At 41.2% G+C, this 24,040-nt stretch overlaps 1 protein-coding gene across 1 annotated transcript in view; it reads right to left on the bottom strand.

Moving 5' to 3' along the window:
- The window catches only part of LOC109630998 (plexin-A1-like), a 281,886-nt gene that overhangs the window by 72,058 nt on the left and 185,788 nt on the right, over positions 1-24,040 (bottom strand). Inside the window, exons 12-14 of the mRNA XM_020089564.2 lie at positions 19,383-19,583; positions 7,507-7,603; positions 2,679-2,899 (exon numbers count right to left, since the gene is read on the bottom strand). Coding sequence (XP_019945123.2) covers positions 2,679-2,899; positions 7,507-7,603; positions 19,383-19,583 — 519 coding nt within the window. The remainder of the gene's footprint in view (positions 1-2,678; positions 2,900-7,506; positions 7,604-19,382; positions 19,584-24,040) is intronic.

The following is a 24,040-nucleotide window of genomic DNA, read 5'->3' on the forward strand; positions in this document are numbered from 1 at the left end:
CCCGGTCTCATTTCGTTTGTACATCTTTAAAGATAAAAACATCACTCTTACTCTTCCTTATCTGTCTTGTGTCCTTGTGCACACACACAAAGATGCACAGACACCTTACATAATGGACATAAATTGACGCAAACAATTTAACAGGTATACTTTGCTAATGTATAGATATCTTTTTTAAATCTGGAAATGCATGTTTAATGTGGCCCTGCAATAAGCTAGTGACCCAACCAGGGTGTACCCCGCCTCTCGCCCAATGTCAGCCGGGAGTAATCTGGCACATTACACATTTTGCTACTTAAAAAAAAATCTTACACTATGCCAGTGGTATTAAAGGTTGTCAGCCAAGAGTCGGAAACTTAGACTCACAATACCCTGATGCAAGTGTATAAATCGACGAGTAAATCCCTGTACTCTGAGGTTCAGTCGAAACAGTTAGATACAAAGTCTTATTTCTTATGATTTATACACAATAAAGGTTAAAAGATGATATTACATATGGCAGACAGATAACTCCAAGTAGGAATAGTCAGTTTCTGTACCTGTACCTTATTTATTGCTATTTTACAAAAGCTGAAATGTTTTCTTTCTGTTTTAAAACCACTGAGATCTTTATTAAAATTAAACAATTTACCACCTTGAATAAATGAAACATGTCAAGAAAACCGACATGAATGAACCAGAAAGCTGCAACAGACCGATTTTGTATTTTGACCATTCCAGTCCTCCAAAGACAACCAGAGAGACAGTGACATACAACAGAGAGCCAAAACAGAACCAAAACCAAACAAACCTTTACATGTCTTTGTCTCTGGAGTAGCAGTTTGACGTAACCATGAGTAATAACACAATCTCTGTGCCAAGGGCAGCCACAAGGTCCCAACATGTGTGTGTTTTAACGGCAATACATTAAAAAAGAGCAGCTTTCATTCGGGGTTCAGGACACGTAGGGCTTTCGTGACCACGGGGGCTTCAACAAAGACAGCTGACGCAATGGTCTATCAAGGTTTCTGAGTCTTGGATCTCCACAGGCGACATTCACACTCCTCACGAGTTGACGTGATTATAACACAGAGCTCAAAGAAGCCGCGCTGCTTTTATTTGCAGGTGGTTTTAGGACTGTAACACTGGAGGGAGTGTGATAAGAAGAGTTACGGTTGGGTGTTGCTGACTGTGAATTTCGATGGTGGTTCCACTTTCTCAAATCATGCTGCCTTTGCACCGAAAAAATTCACACACTACCAAGATGCAACAATGACGTAATTTTTGCGTTTTAAAATGTCTTTCATTTTGCAGAAATCACACAGATAAATAGTGAGCGCAAAGCACAAAGCAAAGAAATGAAGCATCTTAAGAGAATGGCCTATTTTATATAACAAGTCGAAATTTAGGGAAATTGGGAAAACAATCTGTTTGTGGTATTGCATAGTGGCCAGTTTTAGGGGAGGGAGCAGCACTGAGGTTTGTTGTAAAATAAATAAATTAGAGTTGTTTTCAGCATCTACTGCACAGTGGCCTGAAAAACTGAATTCAAGGAGATACAAGCTTTTGATTTCAGTTCAGCTCAGTTCTATTTTTACATTATAAAGATATAATCACTGGAGTAATTACAATGCTTGTGTTATTTATACCAGTTTATATTTGTACTCCTAAAATCCTAGACAGAGCATCTTGATTAATGCGTTTTACTAAGCTTCTATTTTAGATTTACTTACATAAAAACTAGACACTATTTAAGATCTATTGGGCATTATTTTTCAAAACAGGCTTTAAATCTATTATATTTTACACACTTTTAGTTTTACATTTAAAACCACACTCACTTCAGGTTTATACATCTCATGTGTTAGCACTGCAGGCAATGATGAGCTGTGTAATTGTTTTGTTTGACCTTAGCGCAGAGGTCAGAGGTCATGCTGCTGTCCTGCCAATGTGACATCAAATGAAAAAAAGCTCTTTATCATGTCATCTCATCTACAAAGTGAGATTTTCTGACACTTGTGTGTGAAAGGAAGTCCGGCTCAGCGAGCCAAGAAACCAAACCAGTGAACAAGCTTCTACTTATTTACGTTTGCAGATGGGTTTAGCTGCGCTCCTGGTCAGACAAATTTCCATCTGCCCTCACACAGGTCAGGCCAATCATTCAGGGATGGTAGTATAAAACAAACATGGTGCTATATAGAGAAGAAAACAACTGCACTTATATTGTTGATACACTATTGCTCAGGTGGGTTGTACAACCATCCAATAGCATCCAGAGGCATTGTGCGACCAGTGATCATGCCCCTCGAAAATCAAAGATGAACTGATAGGTTCCAAACTTATTTGCAAAGACAGGCGACAGCTCAGCACTCTCTCCCCACATACCAGGCAACTGTTCTCATTAACATTAACTGTAGAGACAGCACTGAGGGAGTGTGTATGCTGTTTAAAGCTGCGTTAGTAAATCACATAAGAGCATAGATTCAGAAACCAGTATTAGAGCAACAGATGGTCTTCATTCAAAAACATTTCAAACTCAGCCATAATGTGACAAAGCTAAACTACACAGAGACAAAAGCATATCCTCTAAAATACAAACTCCAACAGTAAATATTTCAATCTGGTCCAATGGTGAGTATTTCTGTCTGCTATATTTGCAGCCATGCCTCCCACACACATTCACCTACACACTCACTTACCTTTGTGATCTTTGGATGGGTGCAGCGGCTGTTTCCAGAGGTGGCGTGCATCCACCCTCCACCTTCCAGCTGCAGCGGGAGGTGGGAGTTTGCTCCGCCATTACACTCCTGCCTGAGGGAGCACTTCCTGTCCACGACACACCAGCCACACTCAAACCTGGGGTCAGCCTTCAGGCACATACCGCAGCTGTCCCGCAGCGCTCTGCACTTGTAAAGATGAGCTGGTTGAGAGACAGAAAGAGTGGTTGAGACACAGATACAATATAAGTTGTCATTTAAACTCACATGAAGCAATGTATTCTGTCAATGTGCAGTTTATGAGATCTTCCCAGGGATTGAGAGTTTTTATAATATATTTCAAGTCAATTCAATTGTATTTGTGCAGCAAAAATAGTAGAGAAACCAATTCCCACAATGTGCAAACACTTGTGGAAAGAAAAAACTTGCTCATTAACTGAAAGAAACCCTGAGCAGAACCAGACTCATTGTGGGCGGACATCTGCCTCGAAGGCTTGAGATGAGCCCAGAAAAATGGGGAGGAGAGGAGGGTGGAGAAGAGGGGGAAAGACCAGGAACACTTGTGGAACCATCATGTTTCAGCCCTGACACACTAGTTGTTATAATGAAAAGACACAGAGTGATAACAATGGCTGTAAAGATGTTATTGATGATAGCAGCAACAATTCATACAACTGTAATCTTAATTGAAATGCATGAACTAAAGTAACAATCTGCCTTTTTTATTCTACTGGAGAATTCTCATTTCTGATAAACATAAAGTTCTCTAAGTTGTTAATTGAAAAAAGGCAAGAAAAAAGTAATCAGGCTCCTATGTGCCTGTGAGTGAGAGAGCGAGCACAGGACCAGCATAAATGAATGTTAATCACCTACACAACACCTAAAACCACTCTGACAACGAGAGAGTAACTCCACAGATAAATAGAGAGAAAAAATTAAAAAACATGAACAAGCGACCTAGAGGGATATTACAGATATTAATTCAACAGGTAATGTCTTCTCACGCCAACAGGGAATTGATAATTTGTTGTGTGTAAAAATGTTCCCTAAACTCTGCAGAGTGGAAAAAGTCATTAAAAGTGAAAAAAAAAAAATCGATATATAATTAAATAAACATAAATAAATAATTAAAAGCTCAAACACCTGAGAAGTGAGAGGAGAGGGAGATGAAACAAAACAGGGAAGAAGGGGAGGAGGATTTTTAGCTGCGCTTGTTAACAAAACAGCTACAAGAATTGTTATGAATTTAAAGATGGTGAGGCCCCGCGAGGCCGAGGGATCAGAGGAAAGGGAGGAAACTGCCAGAAAGAGGAAGGGAGGGAGGGAGAAGTTTAGAGAAAATGACAGAGAGAGAGAGATGAAAAGCAATCTTAACCCACACACAATCTGAAAAACAAACAGAGGAGAGGAAGTCGCATCCAGACGAGAGCATAATATTCCGGTGAATGGCGAAGTTCTCTTGAGTTCTGTTTTGATACCATTTGTCATCTGTTAATCTGTATCATAATTAACTCAGTTGATTCTCTGTTGCCTAAACCTGCAGGCAGGTTTGTTTCCCGTCACACCAGTTAAATAGATTTGAAATGAGCTAAAGTGGAAAAACAGATGCATGAAAAAAAAAAAAAAAAAATACCAACAACAACAGAGCATGCGAGAATCTCCTCCCTCCACCTCCTCCCCGGCAGACATACGGCGGCCGGACTTCAAAGCGAGCTTCTCTCGGATCCATCTGCCCGCCTCGGCCCTTCGCTCGCTCTAATCTGATTAGCCACGGCTCGTCTTAAAAGTAGCGCGACGCTAATTAATCTGAACCAAATGAATGATTTAATTAACATTAACATCTCCACTTTACACGGGGGCAAAATCGGGTCAGCGCAGTGCAGCTCTGCCTCAGACGGATAATGCTGCTTCTATTCAGAGAGAAAAAGACGGGGGAGGGATTAATAGGGGATGGAGCGATAAAGGAGGAGAAAAGGAGGAGAAGGTCTTTATGAGATTTATGAGTGAGGATGGTTTCATAATACAGAGTTTTAGACCTTCAACACTAAGCATAGAATTGAATTTTCTAATCATAATGGGTATTCTGAGAGGCTTGAGACAAAGTAGCCATAATATATGTGGTGGGGAGTGATAGTGTTGTTGATTCATTCTAACTACTCATCCATAACCTCGCCAGCTGTTTCACAAGTCTGTCTTTGGCTTCTTTTGAGGATCACGCCATTGGCCTATGATGCTGCCTGCATAAAATTCCCTGCCACGTAAAAGGTCAAGCAGCAAGTACTCATAGTCAGAACAGCAGGAACATGCTTGTCTCACACACACACACACACACACACATACACACACACACATACACTTACACACACTGCACTGCCTCTAAGATCACTGGATTTCACACACTCTCAGAGCTCGACACCATCCTGTCACATGTGAGGCGCTCTCCGCAGCACACATCCCTGGGGCGAGTGCTTCTCTATAAAACCTCATGTAAGAGAGAGGGATGCAGAACGCCCTGTGATGACTTTTTGTCAAAGTCTTCCAGATAACGCATGGTAACTTGAAAAACAAAATTGCATCATGGTACATAAGGGTGCCACGGATTTCATCACAGCTCAGTGTTCAACTCAACAGTGAGCTGTGTTTATTTTTTCTGTTGGTAAATTAAAGACAGCAAAGGTTGAGAAAATCATATTTTAAACCATTATCTGGATAAGGCTGCATTTTTACTGTTTATAAAATAAATCTTGTCTGTGGCCAGTCATGGCTGGACTTTGACCCAGGGAATGGCTAGGACATTCTGGAAATAATAAAATCACATGAAACGTGTAAATCCTTAAAAAAGGCAGAAGGTCACTTTTGTACAGTTACACCTGCAGTTTTACAACAACTGAATCTAAGGGTGATATGAACTAAGCCTGTCACTAACACTGCGATGCCTACAACACCTGGTAACACCTAACCATGTAGGTATAATCTCTCTAGTACGTATAATGTTGACCACGTTCATCATCTTTTGAGCATAGTCCTCGTATCACAAACACAAACTACAGCTGAGGTTGACTGTTACACAAGTATGTGTTTGATGTATGCACATTTTTGTGTGTTTATTTGTATATAAAAAAGTTCTTATATTTGTACAATCCACTTTGAAATCCAATCACAAATTTCTATGGACAGACCGGTATCTCTGCACAGTTTAAGAGTTTGGGTGATGGACAACCTGCTTCATCAGCACACAACAACTATCTCAACTTCATCAGCGCACAACAACTATCTCAACTTCATCAGCGCACAACAATTAACTAAACTTCATCAGCGCACAACAACTATCTCAACTTCATCAGCACACATTTAACTAAACTTCATCAGCGCACAACAATTAACTAAACTTCATCAGCGCACAACAATTAACTAAACTTCATCAGCACACAACAATTAACTAAACTTCATCAGCACACAACAATTAACTAAACTTCATCAGAACACAAGAAAAAGTTTGTGAAGAAGTTTCTGCCCACTTGAAAGTTTGAAACGTTCATGAACCAAAACAGATAAAGCAAACACACTGGAAGTAATTTAACATCATTCACTCAACCTCAATGAATAAATGCTTGATACGAGGAAACATTATATCTGAATAAGTTTCTGGCTAAAACATTCCATTAAAGACATAAATGTTCAACCACTGTGTGAATAATGACTCGACTCATTAAATAAACGCAGATACAAGTGCTGAATGAATAATTCACCAAAGATCAGCCTTTGTTAAATAGTGAATACTGATTCAGAACAGTCACCGAATCCATCTACTTGATTGTACAGAAAAAGGGGTTATTTATGTTGTTGTGACAGCGACAGCACTCCTCAGCACATGTTAAAACACAGATTGTTTGATCCCCAGAGAGAATCTCTCATCGCAGACTGACAGAAGAGCTTCAGGGAGCATATTTTAAACAGAATTACACTGGCAGACGAATTAGGTCACGACCGATAAGCAACTAATTTCCAAGCAATCTGCGAAATGAACTGTGCGTGTGACATTTATCAAAATGAGGTCAGATACAACACAAAGGATGTAAGATTAAAATGTGCATGTCTGTCCTTTTAAGGCTGAGACTGAATAGTGAATGGTGTTGAAAGAAGAAGAAGTAGAGAATAGAGTGGGAAGGGTTAGTTAATCTGACTCTGGTTGTGCAAATTCACAGCAAAAGACTTCATGACACACTTGAGAGCAAGACTTATATTATCTTGTGTAATGGGACGTCTGAAATCATTAGCCTCCGCCACCCAATATATTACACTTGATAAAGAATTTAGAATCGGTAATTGTTTTCCACTTTATGCACAAAGAGCGATTAAAAATAATAAATGCCATCCCTCCATGTCGCTTTCTGTTTTTCTTTATCAATGCCTTTATTCTCATCTACACCCCACCACCCCCATCGCCATTACACAGTGCATTTATCATCCTGTCATCCACATCTTTCTCCTTCTTCATCCTTTCTTCTGCCTATCGCTCTCTACATTTGTTTATCTTCCTTTCCAACATCCATCCCTATTAATTTCTGTGTTGGGTGTTTGTTTATCATTGGTATCCATCAATCACTCCCCCTGCCCCCCCTTTTATCCCCAACACAAGAATAGTGTTTTTCCAAACCAGCGGTACACTTTCACCTTTCTCACTGATGCCTGTCAAAAAATGAAATTACAGATTTCTCATGAAGGCGGAGAGAAAACCGCACATAGTGTTTGTCTGCTTCCCAGGGAATCATTACAGACAGATAAACAAGCAGCAACAAAAATGTTGTACCTTGAATGTTGAACGGATTGTCAATGACGAAGTTTCCATTCCACACCACGGAGAGGTCGACCGGCAGGTCACTGATGTCGCCGCCCTCGTAGTCGTACTGAGAGAGGCGGAGAAACACAGAGACAAGGAGGCAGTGTGAAACTCTTGATTTATACTTAAATTGAGAAGTGTATGAGATATTGTTTCATTTGCATAGTCATTCGCTGCGGCTAGGTCATTGCAGACAGCAACACGATAAATCCATATTCACCAAAACAGACATATTTCATAAATACACACAGAGAAATAACAGATAGGTTACAGTTGAGTGGGCATGAGTGAATGGAAACAGGGGAAGAGGAGGATTGTGGGAGATAGGACCGGATAGGTGACAAGAGGAAAATGGGGAAAGGAGAAGATGAGGAGAAGAGAAGACGGGAGAGCGTGGAGGAGAGGTGGAGGAGGAGAGGCCTGAACGGTGGAAGCAGACAGAAATCGGACGCTGGTAGAAGTGTGAAAGGACCTTATTCATTTACACATGAGCTAAGTGGTGGGATGAGGGTAAGGGAGAGATAAGATACAGAGCAGGGTAAAGTGAAATTGGCATTTCCAATTTGTTCCCTGACACATTGGATTGTGTAGACACGGTTCAACCATCCCATGGGCAACAGGGCCTGAGAGGACACACACACACACACACACACACACGCGCACACACACACACACACACACACACACACACACACACACACACACACACACACGCATATGCACGTTGAAGTCCAAACTTTTCTCAACTCTACTCTGTTGCTGTACCATGACTCAGGTACCAACATGTCAAGGAGTGGATATTCGCACACATGGATGGTATAATCAGTGAAATTAAGCAAGAGCGCATTGGGCTTCGGTTGCGTTCGGACCGACAACAAAAAAAACAAAAAAAAAACAGAATGTCTGTCAGGCTGGGCTCCGTTTCAGACAAAACAATGCTGCCAGGATCTCTCTTTTTTTGACAACTGTGACGTCCACTGAACTGTTTCAACTCCAGCTTGATGTATTGGCACGATGACGCAGAAGAGCAGGAGCATCAGTCAGACTCGTCGTGTCTCTTCTCGCGTATTTTCGTGAGTCAAGATAGTGTGGTTATTTTTCCCTGAAAGATCATGTAGTGTATCATCACTATGAACGACAGGGCAGCGAGTCATTCAATGTGAACCGCACAGTGATCTCACGACTTTCGCATAGTGTTTATTCAGCTTTTAACATAATTAACTGGATGAGTCAAAGTGGATGAGGTACTGAAGTGCATGTAAAAATAGTGCATTATTTTCGATCCATCATGGTTTCAATTCATTCTGGAGCCCCGGGGAGAAGGCTATAAAATAAAAAGACAAATAGAAGAAAGAGAAAAACTTAAACAAGAGGACAGAGGGGGAAAGAGGAGATATTGTAAACAGGCACAATGTGGGAAGTCTGGATCTCTATTGAGACAGTGAGAAGCTGAGAGCAGCACAGGCCAACGAAACCACAGGATTCTGGGAGGTCAGTGGCCTCGGAGCAGAAAGATTCAACCAAAACACTCTCTGGCCACAAAGGAAAGGCTGATTGGTGTTTTTCTCTTCCCACTAGTTCAGTGTGATCCAAGTCCATCACACATGAGGTTGGCTGTTGACTCTATTAGCATCACTATTACGTCCCACTGGCTTAAGGTCTGTGTGTGGCAGCGAGGAGCCTGAGAGAAACCACAGGACACACACACACACACACACACACACACACCACTCCTCTTCTCTCTGTGGCGTGGCCCCCATTAAACTTTAAGGGCTTCTACTTGTTTGCCATCGCCAAAAAACACTGGGCGCCCTTGTTCTCTTGTCAGCCCCTGCCCACCCCGCTGCCCGCCACATCATGCTTTATTCATACCGTCACATGGTTTAAAAACGCTGACACAAACCGCACTGTGACACCGCGACACCGTGCCACCATTCACACCGGGCATCGCCCACTGTCTCACCAGCTTCCTGGTGGACATGGTGGAGTAAAGATGACAATTCAATAAGGCAATAAGGAAAGAAAATCAGGGACAATCAACTTCATTATAATTCATTCTCTGGAGACCACAAATTTCATTACAATTTAAATAGTATGTATTTGTAAATGGTCACTTTTATTACTCTATTCATTTTGCAAATCTTAAAAGTTTTGATTTAAGTTCATATAAAGTTTTAAACAACCATGATGATCTTTAAATGTCACAACCACCATATAGTGCTTTCATTTTTTGATAGACAGAAGTGAAAAGGAGACAGAAATGTAGAACAGTTCCAAATGTCCACACTCTTCTTTTGAAAATGTCAGACTTTGTGAAAATAATTACACTCCTGTAGCCATTACCTCTACTTAAAGCTTACACTTTACAAAGTGGCACCTTCTGAAGTTTCTGTATTTAAATATGGAACAATGATTAGCACAGACTAATGTTTTGGGGATATTAAATATCTGGGACAAGGACTCCTGCTATAGAAGTATGGGGTGTTTTCATAAAGCTCCTTTTCCAATGTTAAAAAAAAAAAAACATCTCCGAATGACATTGACGAAACAAGACACCCAGGTGAACGTGCTTCTTTCATCTTCTTCTATATTTTAGTATCCTAGAGGCTCGTACTATGACATGCATCATATTTCTGGCTTCAACCCATAAATAGCCATGATGCCTTTTTTATGTTGTGTCGTGTTACCTGCTCAGTCATGTTTTACCCAGTGAAGGGAAAACTGCTTAAATCGCAATAAGAAAGGATTTAATCGCTTTTTTATGGTTTAGCTGCATAAACCTGCTAATTTAGGTGTTAAAGAGGTAATACGGTATCCCACCGGATGAAGCCGTGTTTCCAGACTTTAAAGGTACAGTGTGTAGAATTTAGTGATATCTAGCGTTGAAGTTGCATGTTGCAGCTGAACACCCCTCACCTCACCCTCTCCTTCCAAACATGAAAAAGAACCTGTGGTAGCTTCACCACATAAAAACTCAAAATGGTGTAATAGTTTGTCCAGTCTGGACTAATGTAAAAAACATGGCAGCCTCCGTAGAGAGGACCCCCTCAATGTAAATATAAAGTATTTAAATATAAAGGGTCTTTTCTGGGTTAAAACTACAATTCATACAATTTAGATGAAACAAACTAGTGAAAACATCATGAGGATTATTCTACATTAAATTTCTGCCAATAGTTCCCTTTCACCTAAATCTTACACACTGGACCTTCAAGTCTGACCAGTTTTAATATAACAGCAATATGTGTTAGTTTCTGCAGATTTAATCTTATTTACTGCACATTCTAACACTGTTACCAAGAGAGTGTATGTGTGTGAGTATGAGAAGATATGGAGGGACACGGTTCAACCAATAACATCACATGTGTTGTACTCAAACTGCAGCCAATGAGAAAGTCAAACACAAAAAAATCCATTCAAGCTTCTTGCTTTGACTCATACAGGCTGAGAACAAGTCAACACTTTACCTAGAATCATCTGTCTTAAGAAAAAGTGTCTGGCATGGTTTGATGAGGAATTGTAGCTGTCTTTTGTTTTATGATTTATTATCCACGCTTGTTTTTTCCACATTTCTAGCGTTTAATTATGTTTTTGTCTCTCAGCCATCCCGCTCTGGGTTACCTTCTTGGCCTCTATTTAGGATTTCTTCCATACTGGGCATTCCTCTGGTCTACTGGAGATTAGACATTTTGGATTTTTGTCCTGCGGCAGCCTGCAGCTTTTCTTCTTTTAAATAAAGGAATATATGTGTATACATAGAGTAAGGCATGGCTTTGTCCATATATAACTGTATTGGGTACATCTTCTTTACTTATTGAACTATAGAGATATCGACTACCAGCATGTCATTGACTTTTGGCACTCTGATCTTAAAGCGGGGACACCAGTGCTTTGTAAAAACTCTGTATCAGTGGATCCCTGTGGGTGAGAGTTGTTCTTCCCCCACTGAGAGGCCCCTCTGCTGGCCTACTGTCCTGACTTCCCTCCCCTGAGCACCCGGAGCTGCTGGAGATGAGTAATCAGACTCATTACTGAAGCCTCTGGCCAGCTCCTCCATGTCATTGCATGTAATTAATCTACCTGAGCCAACTCATAGCATGTAACCCCCCAAGGGAGGAGAGGAGAAAAGGGGAGACGAGACGAGGCAAGGCCGAGGAGAGGAAGAGTAGAGCAGAGGACACATGGGAAGGGGAGAGGAGAAGAAGAGGACAGAAAAGTTGGGTGAATGTAAATGGAGGAAAGCTTATAGAGGCGAGAAGGGGACAGTGAGAGGAGTGGAATTAGGAAAGGAGATTAGGACAGCAACAGAGAGCAAAGAGGGAAACAACAAGAGGCAATGTGAGGATGACAAAAGGAGGAAAAGAGGTCGACGAGAGAGAGAACACAGGGAGAAAACAACATATGGGACAAACAACGAGTAGAGGACAGTTGGAGGAAACAGAGTTTGAACAAGAAGGCAATAAGAGAGCAGGGGGGAGGAGAGGTGACAAGAGGAGAAAAAAGGCGAGGGAGGGGAGGAGGTGTAAAAAGTACAAGGTGAGCACAAAGCCGTCCCTGGCCTCATTATAGTAACACACCAGCCTGGCTCGGGTTCATTCGTTATCTGCTCCTGCACTCGTTTATTCTTTCGCTACATGAATCGTCTCCATGGATTGCATGTCTCCATGGACTGTATGAATAGATATGGCTAGTGTGTTTGTGTGTGTGTGTGTGTGTGTTTGTGTGTGTCCGTGTTTTAATGTCTGAGTGAACCGAAAACTGCCAATGTTAACAAAACAGAGCAGCTGGCTGCTGAGAGGAGGAGAAAGTAGGAGAAAAACGAGAGGTGTGTGCATATGTGCGCGCGTCCATGTGCAGGTCACCCTCCTGTAATTAGTCATGTTGAAGGATACGCTGAAGGATAGTGTGTGTTAAAAATACACTGCTCACACACGGCTACACACACAAGCCCTTCATTCCAGTTCCGTTCAGTTCAGTGGGGCTTTAGTAAATGGAATTCTCCTGTTTTATTGTTCTTCCTTTGTCTGTGCATTAAAGCAGATACTGTGCACACATTAATGGATTACTACAACTTAAAAAATGCAAATAATGAATCAAATAATAAACAATAAAAACACTTTAACTTCTGCACTAAGCCTGCATGTGTTGTTTGCATATATATGAACATGTGCAACTGATTTACATTAAACAACTGTTCTGTAGTGAAGAACTGTAATATCCTCCTGATTAAAAGCCTTTATATTGAACATATCTGCAAACTGCTTAGTGCCAATACACACCGTTCACTTCCCCTCACAGAGGCGGAAGAAGAGCTGAAGATAAAGTACCAACACAACAATATAAAAATGTGCTACTACTGTTAACAAAACAGGTGTATGGTCGTCAAAGGAATATAATGAAAATAATTTAATAAATATTCGAAAGAAAGTACCACAAAATAAATAAATACATAATTTTTCATTCAATTTCTTTGCTATTAAAATAATTATCAAAATATATATTTGTGTGCTACAGCAAAACAACATCATAGACATCTAAGTTGTAACTTTGCAGGAACATAACTGGAGTAAATGTAGAGGAGTACAAAAGACAATAGTGGACTAAAAGTTTAAAATAGCAGAAAATGGAAATACTGAAGTATCTAAAAACTACTGAATTGCAGTAAAGCAAGTATCATCATGCACCACCAGTGTTGTAGTTGACTTAATAACACTGAGTGAAGTCTCGAGTCCCCAGTCTCTGAGTCCAGTACCAATTACCTGAATCTGAGTCAACAAAGTTGAATTGAATCCAAACTGACCCAGCCACAATCATACATGATGAAAAGGCTGAGTGTGTACAGCGACTGCAATCAACTTCAAAGTGCATCTGTGGCCACAACATAACAGATGACCCGTGTGTGTCCCCGAGCAAGTGCCCCTGCTCCAGAGGTGAAGGGTCAGAGTGCAGGGGTAAGACTCGTCTCAGAGAGCACAAAGAACAAAGACTGTGAATAATAAATAATAAAATGTAATATATATAATAATCAGCTGTCATTATTTCATTTCAGTAGGGAAATGATTGGAGTTACTTTTAAGATGAAAGTGGATTAGCTAAAGCTAGTAAACAGGAAGAAATAGCAGTCAGATCTGGATGTGCTCTACCAACTTTCTTGGCATGGATTATATGTCACAGCCCGACACTTTATCTGTGTCTCCTGGCCAGGTTAGAGTACAACATTTTGGCTCTGCATGGGACAGTGCCCTAGATCTCAAAGAACAATTTGGTCTAGTTCAGATCCAGATAGAACATTTCCAGGTCTTCAAAGTGGGCACACACACATTTAAGGGTTTTTTATGCATCTTAGCACTGACTGCTACTGACACAGTCAAGATAAATTCAGATACTCTCCACCTTTATTTGTTCCTGACCATGGAATTAAGATTGAAACGTGGTTACGTTCAGGCAAGTCAAGGTTTTCAGTTCAGGTGAGGATAAAAGTGGCGTAGACAATACATTGATAGATTGATTGATTGTAATATTTAATTTAAAAAAAAACAATGTTTCCCCAATGTTGGTTAAATATTTTAGAATCAGTCTAATTCACTCAAGCACTGCATAGATATTGATTACATTTTCCATTTTTTTGTATGCATATATGTCAGAAGGAAATATTGTACTTTATTTCTTGACATTTATATTACAGTAATAGTCCCTACTTACTTTCACAGGTTTAATTTGACATAAAACATATTATGTATTTAATAGTTCAATCATACTACTATATGGCAGTGTGACTACTTGGTCACCAACACAAAATATCTACTTAGACATGATTGCATTAATATAAATCCAAACTATTATTTTAAATAATATATTTTGCAATAGAGTATATTGATATTGCAGTTTTGCTACTTTTACTTAAGAATCTAAATACTTCCTCAACCACTGTCTACACACGAAGCAGACAAACACAAGTCCAAGTTTCTGCTGCTAAACCTACTGTTTTTTTTGACAGAACAAATTAAAGGTAAAGGGTTAGCAAGTTGTTCCTTAAACACTTTGTATCTTTATTTGATGACTGATCATTACTTTATGAATTAAATGATTGGTTGGCGTACCTGTCTGTAACCGACCTGCCTGTCAACACACACCATGCCCACACTGCACATGTCTGAAGTCTAACAAGCCGGAGAGACACACACTGTTGAAGCAGAGATGATTCTCTGAAGTTAGCGAGAGATTCACAAAGGATTCATCTTCTAGCAGTTGTCAGTGCACGTTCGCGAGAGGGGGTGGGACTTATCGGTTGCATATTGAAGCCTGTTCTTGCTCGCTGTTCCAGGCCAACCCACCCTAGCTTTAATGTTGAGGAGGAACATGCACGTCTGTATAAAGTACTGCAAAGGTACTGTATGTGTGTTACATTGGGTCCAGACTTGTGCCAAGTGGAGAACAATTTGTGGACTGTGAAATCACAAACAGTCTGTCACCCTCCCAACATGCACTGTGCCGCTCGCAAGTGTGCCAGATGCATGGACTTACAGTAGGAAACACACACATACACACACATACACACACACACAGAGTTTGATAGCGTGTGTGTCGGTGTAATAAATCACGTAAAGCAGGTTGCTGGTTGCTGCTGATGCTACAGTCTCCGTCTGCTCCACATGATTAGGGAGAGGATCATGTGGAGAATCTCCATATGTCTGCTTCACATCGGGCTTCCAAACCCCTGGGGAGGGTGTGTGTGTTTGTCCATGAAACAAAACAGTATGTATCCACGCAGCTCGCATGTATCCTATCTGGGGGTGCCTGTGTGTGTATGTGTGTATGTGTTTTCCTGTGATCATCCATGCATACTTTGGGTCCCCGGAGTATTTGAGTATGCAAGTTCAATGATTCAGTGTTGGGCGAGGGGCTAAATAATGCACAAAGAGACAGTAAGATTGAATGGATGAGTGTACATGTACTGCTGGCTAATTTTCTCTGTGATTTATTACACTCTACTGTCCCCGTCACAGCAGCTGTGATACATACACACACCCGCTTGCTCAGGATACTGAACACAATGGTTACCAGGGTGCTGCTTCTCAATCATGGATCTTCTACTGCATGTGTCGAGCCTCTGCGTTAGCTCTCTTGCTCTAATTGTTCCTGAAAACACACTAATTATTATGTATGAGGAAGTAATTACTAGTGAAGGGGAGGTAAAAGAAACATTTACATATGGATGGAAAGACTCTTCCAATGACATTTTTAATTATTCATAATGTTTAAACTGACTCTATGAATTAATTTGATTAATTGTGTGTGTATGGCTGTCCCAAATTTGTAAGGAAGTGAATATTGATGATGATGATGGTGATGATGAAGACATTTTTATTTTAATGAGTCAGGGTCAGATTAAACTATATAAAAAAGCCTTAAAGTGAAAAAAGATAGGAATTATGATTTGTAACGTAGAGACAACTATACCAATATGTCCACGGTGGGAAGTACTAAACCTGTTTGTAGTCAAGTGACATTGGTTAGTGAGTGAGAGTGTGGTTGGTGAAGTTACCCCATTTATTTTCTGGGTTTTGGATCCTTCCTTGCTGGTTATAGCTCTTTTAAAGTGAATGAACAGCATGAGGACTTTCTATTATCACAAAAACGCAACTTGCAACAAATCTACCAATTTGATAAAAATAATAATATCACGTTAACATGGATTTATATGGCACCTTTCATTTTACAAAGCTAGGTGGCCAGTGCGAGAGGCAAACCTCTCTACTCTGTTTAGTGAGCATCAGAGAACCAGAGAACCACAGAGGGAAACTTCATATACAGGAGTGATCATCACAGGCTTTGCTGTATTTGCACTAATGAGTAAACAGAACCTAATATAACAAACTGGTGGAGTCTCTCATTTATTTATAGTATGATTTTAAGACAGCATACATGAAACCTGCTTTTTGTGCAATGTTGTAGCATAAAGTCAGCAGTCATCAACTCTACTTATTAAATGTGAATGTACACGTTTCAAATCAAACTGCATTTCCCATTTGACGATGAGGTGTTGACACAACACTCAGATCAGATCTGTGTTGAACATCTCAATCCAGGTGTAGTTATCTGGGTTCACATCGCAAAAGAAAGAAAAAAAAAGGATAAAGATCAACATGATGTTGAAGTTAGCTTCATATTTAACTGTGCAGATACATGAGCACTGCTGGTCTTTCAAGTGGTTTACCGAAAGGCATCATGGCGATTGTTCAGTGGAAAGGTGGTGAGTCATCTTTGCTTTGTCCTGACAGAGTATCCCAACATTAACTTGATATAATTGTTCCTGTAATGTAGACGTAAATATATCCAAAACCATCACTACACATCTGAATCACTTTGAAATTCGCTCCCTATCGTCTCAGCTGTCCTTCCACCCTGTGGTCCTCCAGTTCCTCTATTCTCACTCCCACTTCTGCGCGGATCATAATTCCTTTTCTTTCAGCATTCCTTTCTTAGACATACACATCTTTTATATTCCACATTCATTCTCTCTCCATCTGTTTCTACCTCATTCGTTTATTTCCCTTCCTTCCATACGTCTGCTGAGCTTAGCCCCCACCCACCTCCGGTCTGTCTCTGTTCTTCTTATTCTCTTTTCCCTCTTTTTACGTCCTTATAGTACTCTTTGTTGCGTCGTCATTGTCTGTTCCGAATTCCCTCACCTCCTCTTTGCCTCTCTCTTTGTCTTTTTACTTCCCTCTTGTGTGTTTTAGTGGTTTGCCAGGCTTGTGCGTGTATGTGTGTGTCCGTCAGTTTACCACAAAACAGCAATTCATCATCATTTTATCTACAGCTCCCTTAATTGGATCCTATCACAGTCCCACCTGACGGGGAGAGAGGCGGGGGCGTGGAGAGACACACACACACTATACCACTCTCTTCAGCAACAGCTGCAAAGTTGTGTTGAGGCCTTACATTTTTCCAGCAGAGACAACATTGGGATTTTACAAAACATTAAAGCTCACACTGACAATTGAAGACGTGAGCGATTGTGCATACGTGTGTTGAACCATTTGGTTCTCGCCGCTGTATCAGAGTTTTGCTGAGGAAACTCTCTGCTCTGCAGCAGCAGTGGTAATGAGTGTATCAAACACGGAATGTAAACTGCTACTTGCTGTGTTTGGTTTTCCATATAATACCTGGTTTAGCTCTTATTTTAGGAGCAATAGCTTTTCATTGTCAGTGACAGAAGTCATCACTTTAAAAGTGCCTCACCATCGCCCTTTTCAGACTTGAACTCCAGAGAACGTCCGCACAATTGGGTCCAGACTTTCTCCGGAGTTTGCCTTTCACATGAGAAACACGCAGCAGGAGATTCTGCACTCAGACACCATAGAGACCTTCAGAGCGTTCAGGTGAGGGGTGGTCCAGCAGGCAGAGGCACGACATAGAGTTATAATGTTTTTGTTTAGTAGATAAAACATCAGCGTCGGCTCTTATCACAAAAAGCTCTCATGGCATCTTCACTGAATCCTCCAGATAATCTCCTGCTGTTCTTTAACATGAGCTCATTTAGACACTTTTCGCAATTCTTACGTGGGGACTGGCAGGAGAAGCTTCAGAGAAAGTCTAGAGCCTCTCACGTGGACATTTCTGTATATACAGCTGCTCCGGATAATATCTGGAGATTATCTGGAGTTCAGGGCATGTCTGAAATCAGCTCATATCTGAGGTTTATGGAATAGTTCAATAATAAAAGGATCTGCACTTCTGAATTTGATGTTTAGCATTTGCTGTTTTTTTGCAGCTCCCTCTGTTCAACAGGCTTTTAAGAATAATAATGATAAGAGAAGTAACAACCCAAAAAGTAAAATCTAACAGAAGTCAATCAAATGGGGCTATTACAGAAACACAAGCTGCTAAATATGCACAGCTCTCCTAAGCACAAAGGAACTCTGGGAGCCATCATTACAATCTGAAAAATCCACTTCAGTAATGTCCCCCAGAACTATTTTCCATGTCACCATCCGACAGCAGAGGCTGAACGGTGTCCAGTTTCACAAAGCTGAAGCTCAATCTTTGCCTTTGTGTGATGAGGGAGTGGGTGACTGGGTAGAGCTCAAAAAACAGCGAGTGGCCACAAATCAGTGATGTGTTCTGAGCCCAGCGGTAACGCGTCAGCCGGCTAAACGACCCACAGCCCCCTGACAAGTGTGTGACAGGCTGAAGAAAAGGCGGCCGGTGCAATCTGCCAAAGCCACATACTGGATCCCACTGCCTCTTTAAACTGCGGAACTCCCTGTATTGGACCTATCATTGTGAGCGAGCGCTGCGCTGTGCGGCTGAAATGTTAATAATATGTCTCGTTAAGTAAGTCATAATTGGTGTCGTTAAAATGCCTCTCCTCTGTCTCATGCTCTGATTGGAACGGAGGAAATTAACATAGCTGAAACGGCTGCTCCCCATTAGCGGGGACAGTTTGGCTGGGGGCTGAGAGGCAGGAATGAAGGGTGGAAATGAAGAGAGAGCGGCTTTGCGACAGTCAGTCCCTGTGGCTACATGCCTCGGTTTCGACTGCTCGCCACGCCAGTCTATTACTGCTGCCTTCTCCGTCTCACGCTGCAACTAACCAACTGTAAAGCCTCCCGATGGTTAAACCTATCGGAGCTCCTGCTGACAGAGTTAACAGCCTGGGATTGGTCAGAGCAGAGAGGTCGTTAATTGAAATTGGCTGAGGTGGTAATCAGTCAATAACAAGGCCCTCATTCAATCTACCAACTCACATTTCTCAGGTTAGCAGACGTTGCTGGGGATATCAGGTCTGTGAGCTGCTGTAGTTGTAGCTGCATGTGCACGTGAACGTGTTTGAGTCTTACCGTGGTCTTCTGACACTGTATGCTGGTGCTGTTGAACCTCAGAGCCGGGACGCTGTGCGTGTTGCCCTGGATGTGGAAGATGCACTCGTAGTTCCTCTGTCCAGACTGAGGCTGCGGCAGGTTCTGGGCCAGCAGGGTGATCGGCCTCATGACGCCAGCAGGGATGTAGATCTGAGTGGAGGGAAGGATCTGGGGACACTCCTGAAAATGAGAGAAAATATAAAGAATAAAGAGTTGGAAGAGAAGGAAGGAGCTCTCAGCAGGAGGCAGAATAAGGAAATCTTATAACTTCTTCTCTGACATAATAACAAAATCCACATCCAATACACTCAAAGATACAGTAAGTGACAATGCTGATTTATTGCAACTGACATGTAAAACTTAAGATTTAAAAATGAATCTAATGATTGTTTTTTGGGATCATGACCTTGCATAACTCTCTTATGCCCATAATAATTAATTGGTTTTCTTTTATTTCCTTCATCCATCAACAAACGTTGTGTGTGCCAAGCAAGAGAGCAAGAGAGAGGTTGTTGACTCACAACTTTAAATGTGATACAAACACTATTTGTCAAATGGGGAAACTAAAGAATACATTTGTTGAGGAAGCTAAAACCAATTGTCATCATAATTTTGTAGTTTAAGGAAAATCATTTCCTGACACAACCTCAGAACAGGGCTAATATCTGCCAGCTCGTAAAATGAATCAAATTCCTTCATTCCATCTGCTATCAGGCTGCTAGCTTTATGTTGCTGATTGTTATTGTTGTTGATGTTGCTGCTTTGTGCACTGGTGGCATGTTGATGTATGAAAATTGTGGGTACTAATTTATTTATTCTTAATTATTTACATGGGTTAGACAGTGTGACAAGTGGCACTTCTGGGATTAACAAAGAATCTGAATTTGAATCAGAATCAAAAGCTCTACTTAAAAATGATCAACACTCTCGAGGAACCATTTTAGTCCTACTTATTAAACACTAAATATTAAATGTGGCAGCGCATGTCATTTTGGAATCAACCCTTTCTCCTAATACAAAGCTAAAATGGATAGGAGGTATGTTTTCTCTCTTTTATTTCAAAATGATGTTCTTATTTGTGGAGAAAACTGAGAGCCAGAGGCAGCGTTAATTCTATGAGGCTGTACAGTAAACCAGCCACAGTTTGGGGATTAGAGCGGGAGACGTCGGAGGGGTCAGCACTTCTATTCAGCAGCTCCTTGCTGCTCTTCAATCAAAAACTAAATGTTTGGCTTTGCATCATATTAACTGACAACTAACAATAATTGAAATCCATTAGTTTTTCTTTTTTTTTCAGCTCTAAGTAAATCAAAAGACAATACGCAGCTCTCAGCTGGAAGCCCTGCTCATACCACGTGTTTAACATCTTCTGTAAAGTGACTTTACACCATGATGCTTGAGTCAAGTGTCACTTTACTGATAATAGTGGTGATTTACCTCCTTATTGTTCAAATATGCTAGACATTTAGCTTGTGGAAAATTATAATTAATATCAAATCTGAATGAGAGACTATTCTGCATATTCTGCAAGCTTGAGTGGTTAGAAAGAGCCTCTGCAATATTATAAATACTGCTGAACTGAGATCCACTAATATTTGTTTAATGCTCTTCTGGAGATGAGGGAAACAATCAGAAAGGCCCCAAAAACCCACCAATGTAGAGCTTTTAAATTAAGTCATATTCCACCATAAGCGCTGTTAAGCAAAACTGTAATTCTCCTATTAGGATATCAGTCGTTTGTATCTGCCAAGATAAATCAGTGGGAACTGCATTAATCAGGAATGACTACCTGACGTTAAACCACACCAGCAGCCACATACTGCAGAGTCATCTCTATATGAGGCTGTGCTGAGGTACTGTGTAATGGAGCATCAGTAATGACTTGCAGATTGGCCTGGGAACGGCTGAGAGGGTGTGGAGGGTAGAGAGAGGTTTGGACATAATGGCACCCAGAGACACCTCGACTCTGCCATCAATGTAATGCAGCACGCTCCCACAGCCGCAGGTGAGCCACACTGAAGACATATGGGAAGGTGAAGATTGGAATACGCCTCAAGGAACATTTGAAAATGAAGTAACCTGTAGTTCAACATATCATATAACATATAAAATACACTTTGAAAACAGTATTTCTTTAAACCAGTCACAATTGTCTTGGGCGGGAATGCAGCTAAGGCGCCCTGAACAAATACAGTCATTACAAAAGCTAATTTCCTGTCTAAGGAATTGTCACAAAAAAGAAAAATATCAAGACTAGAACAGCATTCAGTGGAGATCATACCTTCAGCAAGACCCAACAGTCCTCTTAAATTAAATAAAGCAGAACCAGATTACACAGATTTTTCCTGAGAAATCACTGAAATATTACAATAAGTATAGAACCTGCGCCCTGATCCTGATCTCCAACAACATTTAAGGATTCTTCTGGGATTCATCCCACATGAAGACCAAACAACAAGGTGCTCTACAGGTGAGGTCAGTTCTACTTTAGCTCTGGAGGAATTTACTGGACTCACTCAAACCACAGGTGATCGAGTTGTACGTGACCTGCAGGAAGACATTAAACCAATGAGGAAGTTTGGGATGGAGAAGTTGGAGAAGTGCACAAGATACCCGTCCAACGACTGATACCCACACTCTACATCCATTATCAATTTACAAATGACTTGCTCAAAGGCTTCTGTCTGATGAAATCTTAAAATCATCATGTTTTGTCAATAGGTTTCCACAGGAAGGAGGAGGAGATGAAATCGATGCGAGTGAGCAGAGAGAAGCAGATTGTCAATTAGTGAGGCTGACAGTGAAAGTTATAAGTATTCACAGATGGCGGCAGATGAACTACTGCTAGCCTCTAATAAAATGTAAGGCAGGGCGAAAAAAGCTGTGTGTGTGTGCACGCTCCTCCCAGACAGACAGTGGTAGCAGAGCAGTATCTCATCTGAAGGAGCAGTCATTATTAATGTTGCACAGACCAGACTCAAGCATCCAGTTGTGGAATTACACACAGACACACACACACACTAGGGCATTTAGCCACATAAGACCTGCAAAGACTCACAATTTCACAAACACATACAGGAAGAACAGAGAGTAAGGATGAATGCACACACACACACACACACACACACGCATGCGCGCACACACACACACACACACACACACGCACACACGCAGGCAGCGGAGCGAGGGAGTGAACAAAAGAGTAGGGAGCAGGGGATTGTGGGAGCTGTTTCATTAGGACTGGTGACAGGTGTTAGAGCTGAGTCTGCATCAGATAACAGAGCAGTTCTACACAATGCATCACAACAATCTCTTTACCTGGGGGATTCCTCTCATCCCTCACTTTTACGCCCCTCTCTTTTTTCATCCTCCCACTCACACTTGATCTTTTTCATACGTCCTCTCTCCTTCTCTCCCATTAACACCTTGTTTTCCCATATCTGTTTGATCCAGGCATGAGAGTCAAGGTAGAGTGTGCATTCTCTCTTCCTGAAACTATTTTCGACAGCTCTGCACCAGTACAGATTTTCCAGTACAAGCAGTCTGCAACTGGTGACCACTGGAAAACAAGGTGAATCTAAGGGAGTGGCTCGTTGAGATGTGAATTTACTGCAGTGCAAGTCAGGGATGAACGCTGATGCAGAGGATGAGCTGACATAAACCACCGGAGAGGTGAGGAGGGGAACTAGACAGGAGAGGGGGAGATGAGGAGGCGAGGCAAGGTCTTGGGAGCCATACACTTGTTTATTAAAGTAGGGGATGAAAGTCTAAGAGGTCAGATTCCCAACAGAGCGAGGCAGGGGTGGAGCGCTGCAACATGGGAGTCATACACACCACTTATATCTGTCCAGACTACTTCCCACACAAGCAATACACACACGCACACACAAACACACAGTGTTACATTTAGATACATATACCCTAAATGCACATAACACAGTTGATACACTAACCAAATACATTTACATTCATTCTTACACACCTACTACTACACACACTCCAGTCTGAGGCTAAATCTCTCCCTCTGGCTCTGTGCAGTAAGCTGGTGCACTCTGAGGCCTGTGGAGTGTTTTACAGTAGCCTTGAGGCCAAATACAAGGAAACTGTGATCAAAGGTGGGACGGTAAGCTTTTAGAACAAAAACAAAGTTTGCCTTCCATGCTACCAAGATAAAATGAATGTAACATTTCTATTACATCTACAACCGCTCAGTCAGTTGCTTGCACATCTGTGGGCGCAGAGACGTTAGGGTACATTTCTGGGATTTTAAATTTCCAAATTTATATGCTGGTCTTATTGACCTGGGAACCTGAAAAAAACCCACACATTTATTGACAATATATGTAATTGTTTAGTGCTGAATGTGCTGGGACCTCCATTTATGCTCACTACGCACATTGAGTAGGGCCCCCGGCTAATTAAGCAAGTAGTACATGTGTTCTATTGTGTGCAGCTGCTCAGCATCACCTGCAACAGTAACAGTAGCTTCAGGTGCACGCATTTCAGGAACATCTGTAACTGGGCAAACTACACAAAATATCCTGGGTTACACCATTATTAATATTATTATTATTATTTTCTAAGGCAGAGACATGGATCTATTGAAGCACGTTGGTCGTCTATATCAAACATAAGCC

Source organism: Paralichthys olivaceus, chromosome 6 (assembly GCF_024713975.1).
Source record: "Paralichthys olivaceus isolate ysfri-2021 chromosome 6, ASM2471397v2, whole genome shotgun sequence".
In the NCBI taxonomy this organism is placed as follows: Eukaryota; Metazoa; Chordata; class Actinopteri; order Pleuronectiformes; family Paralichthyidae; genus Paralichthys; species Paralichthys olivaceus.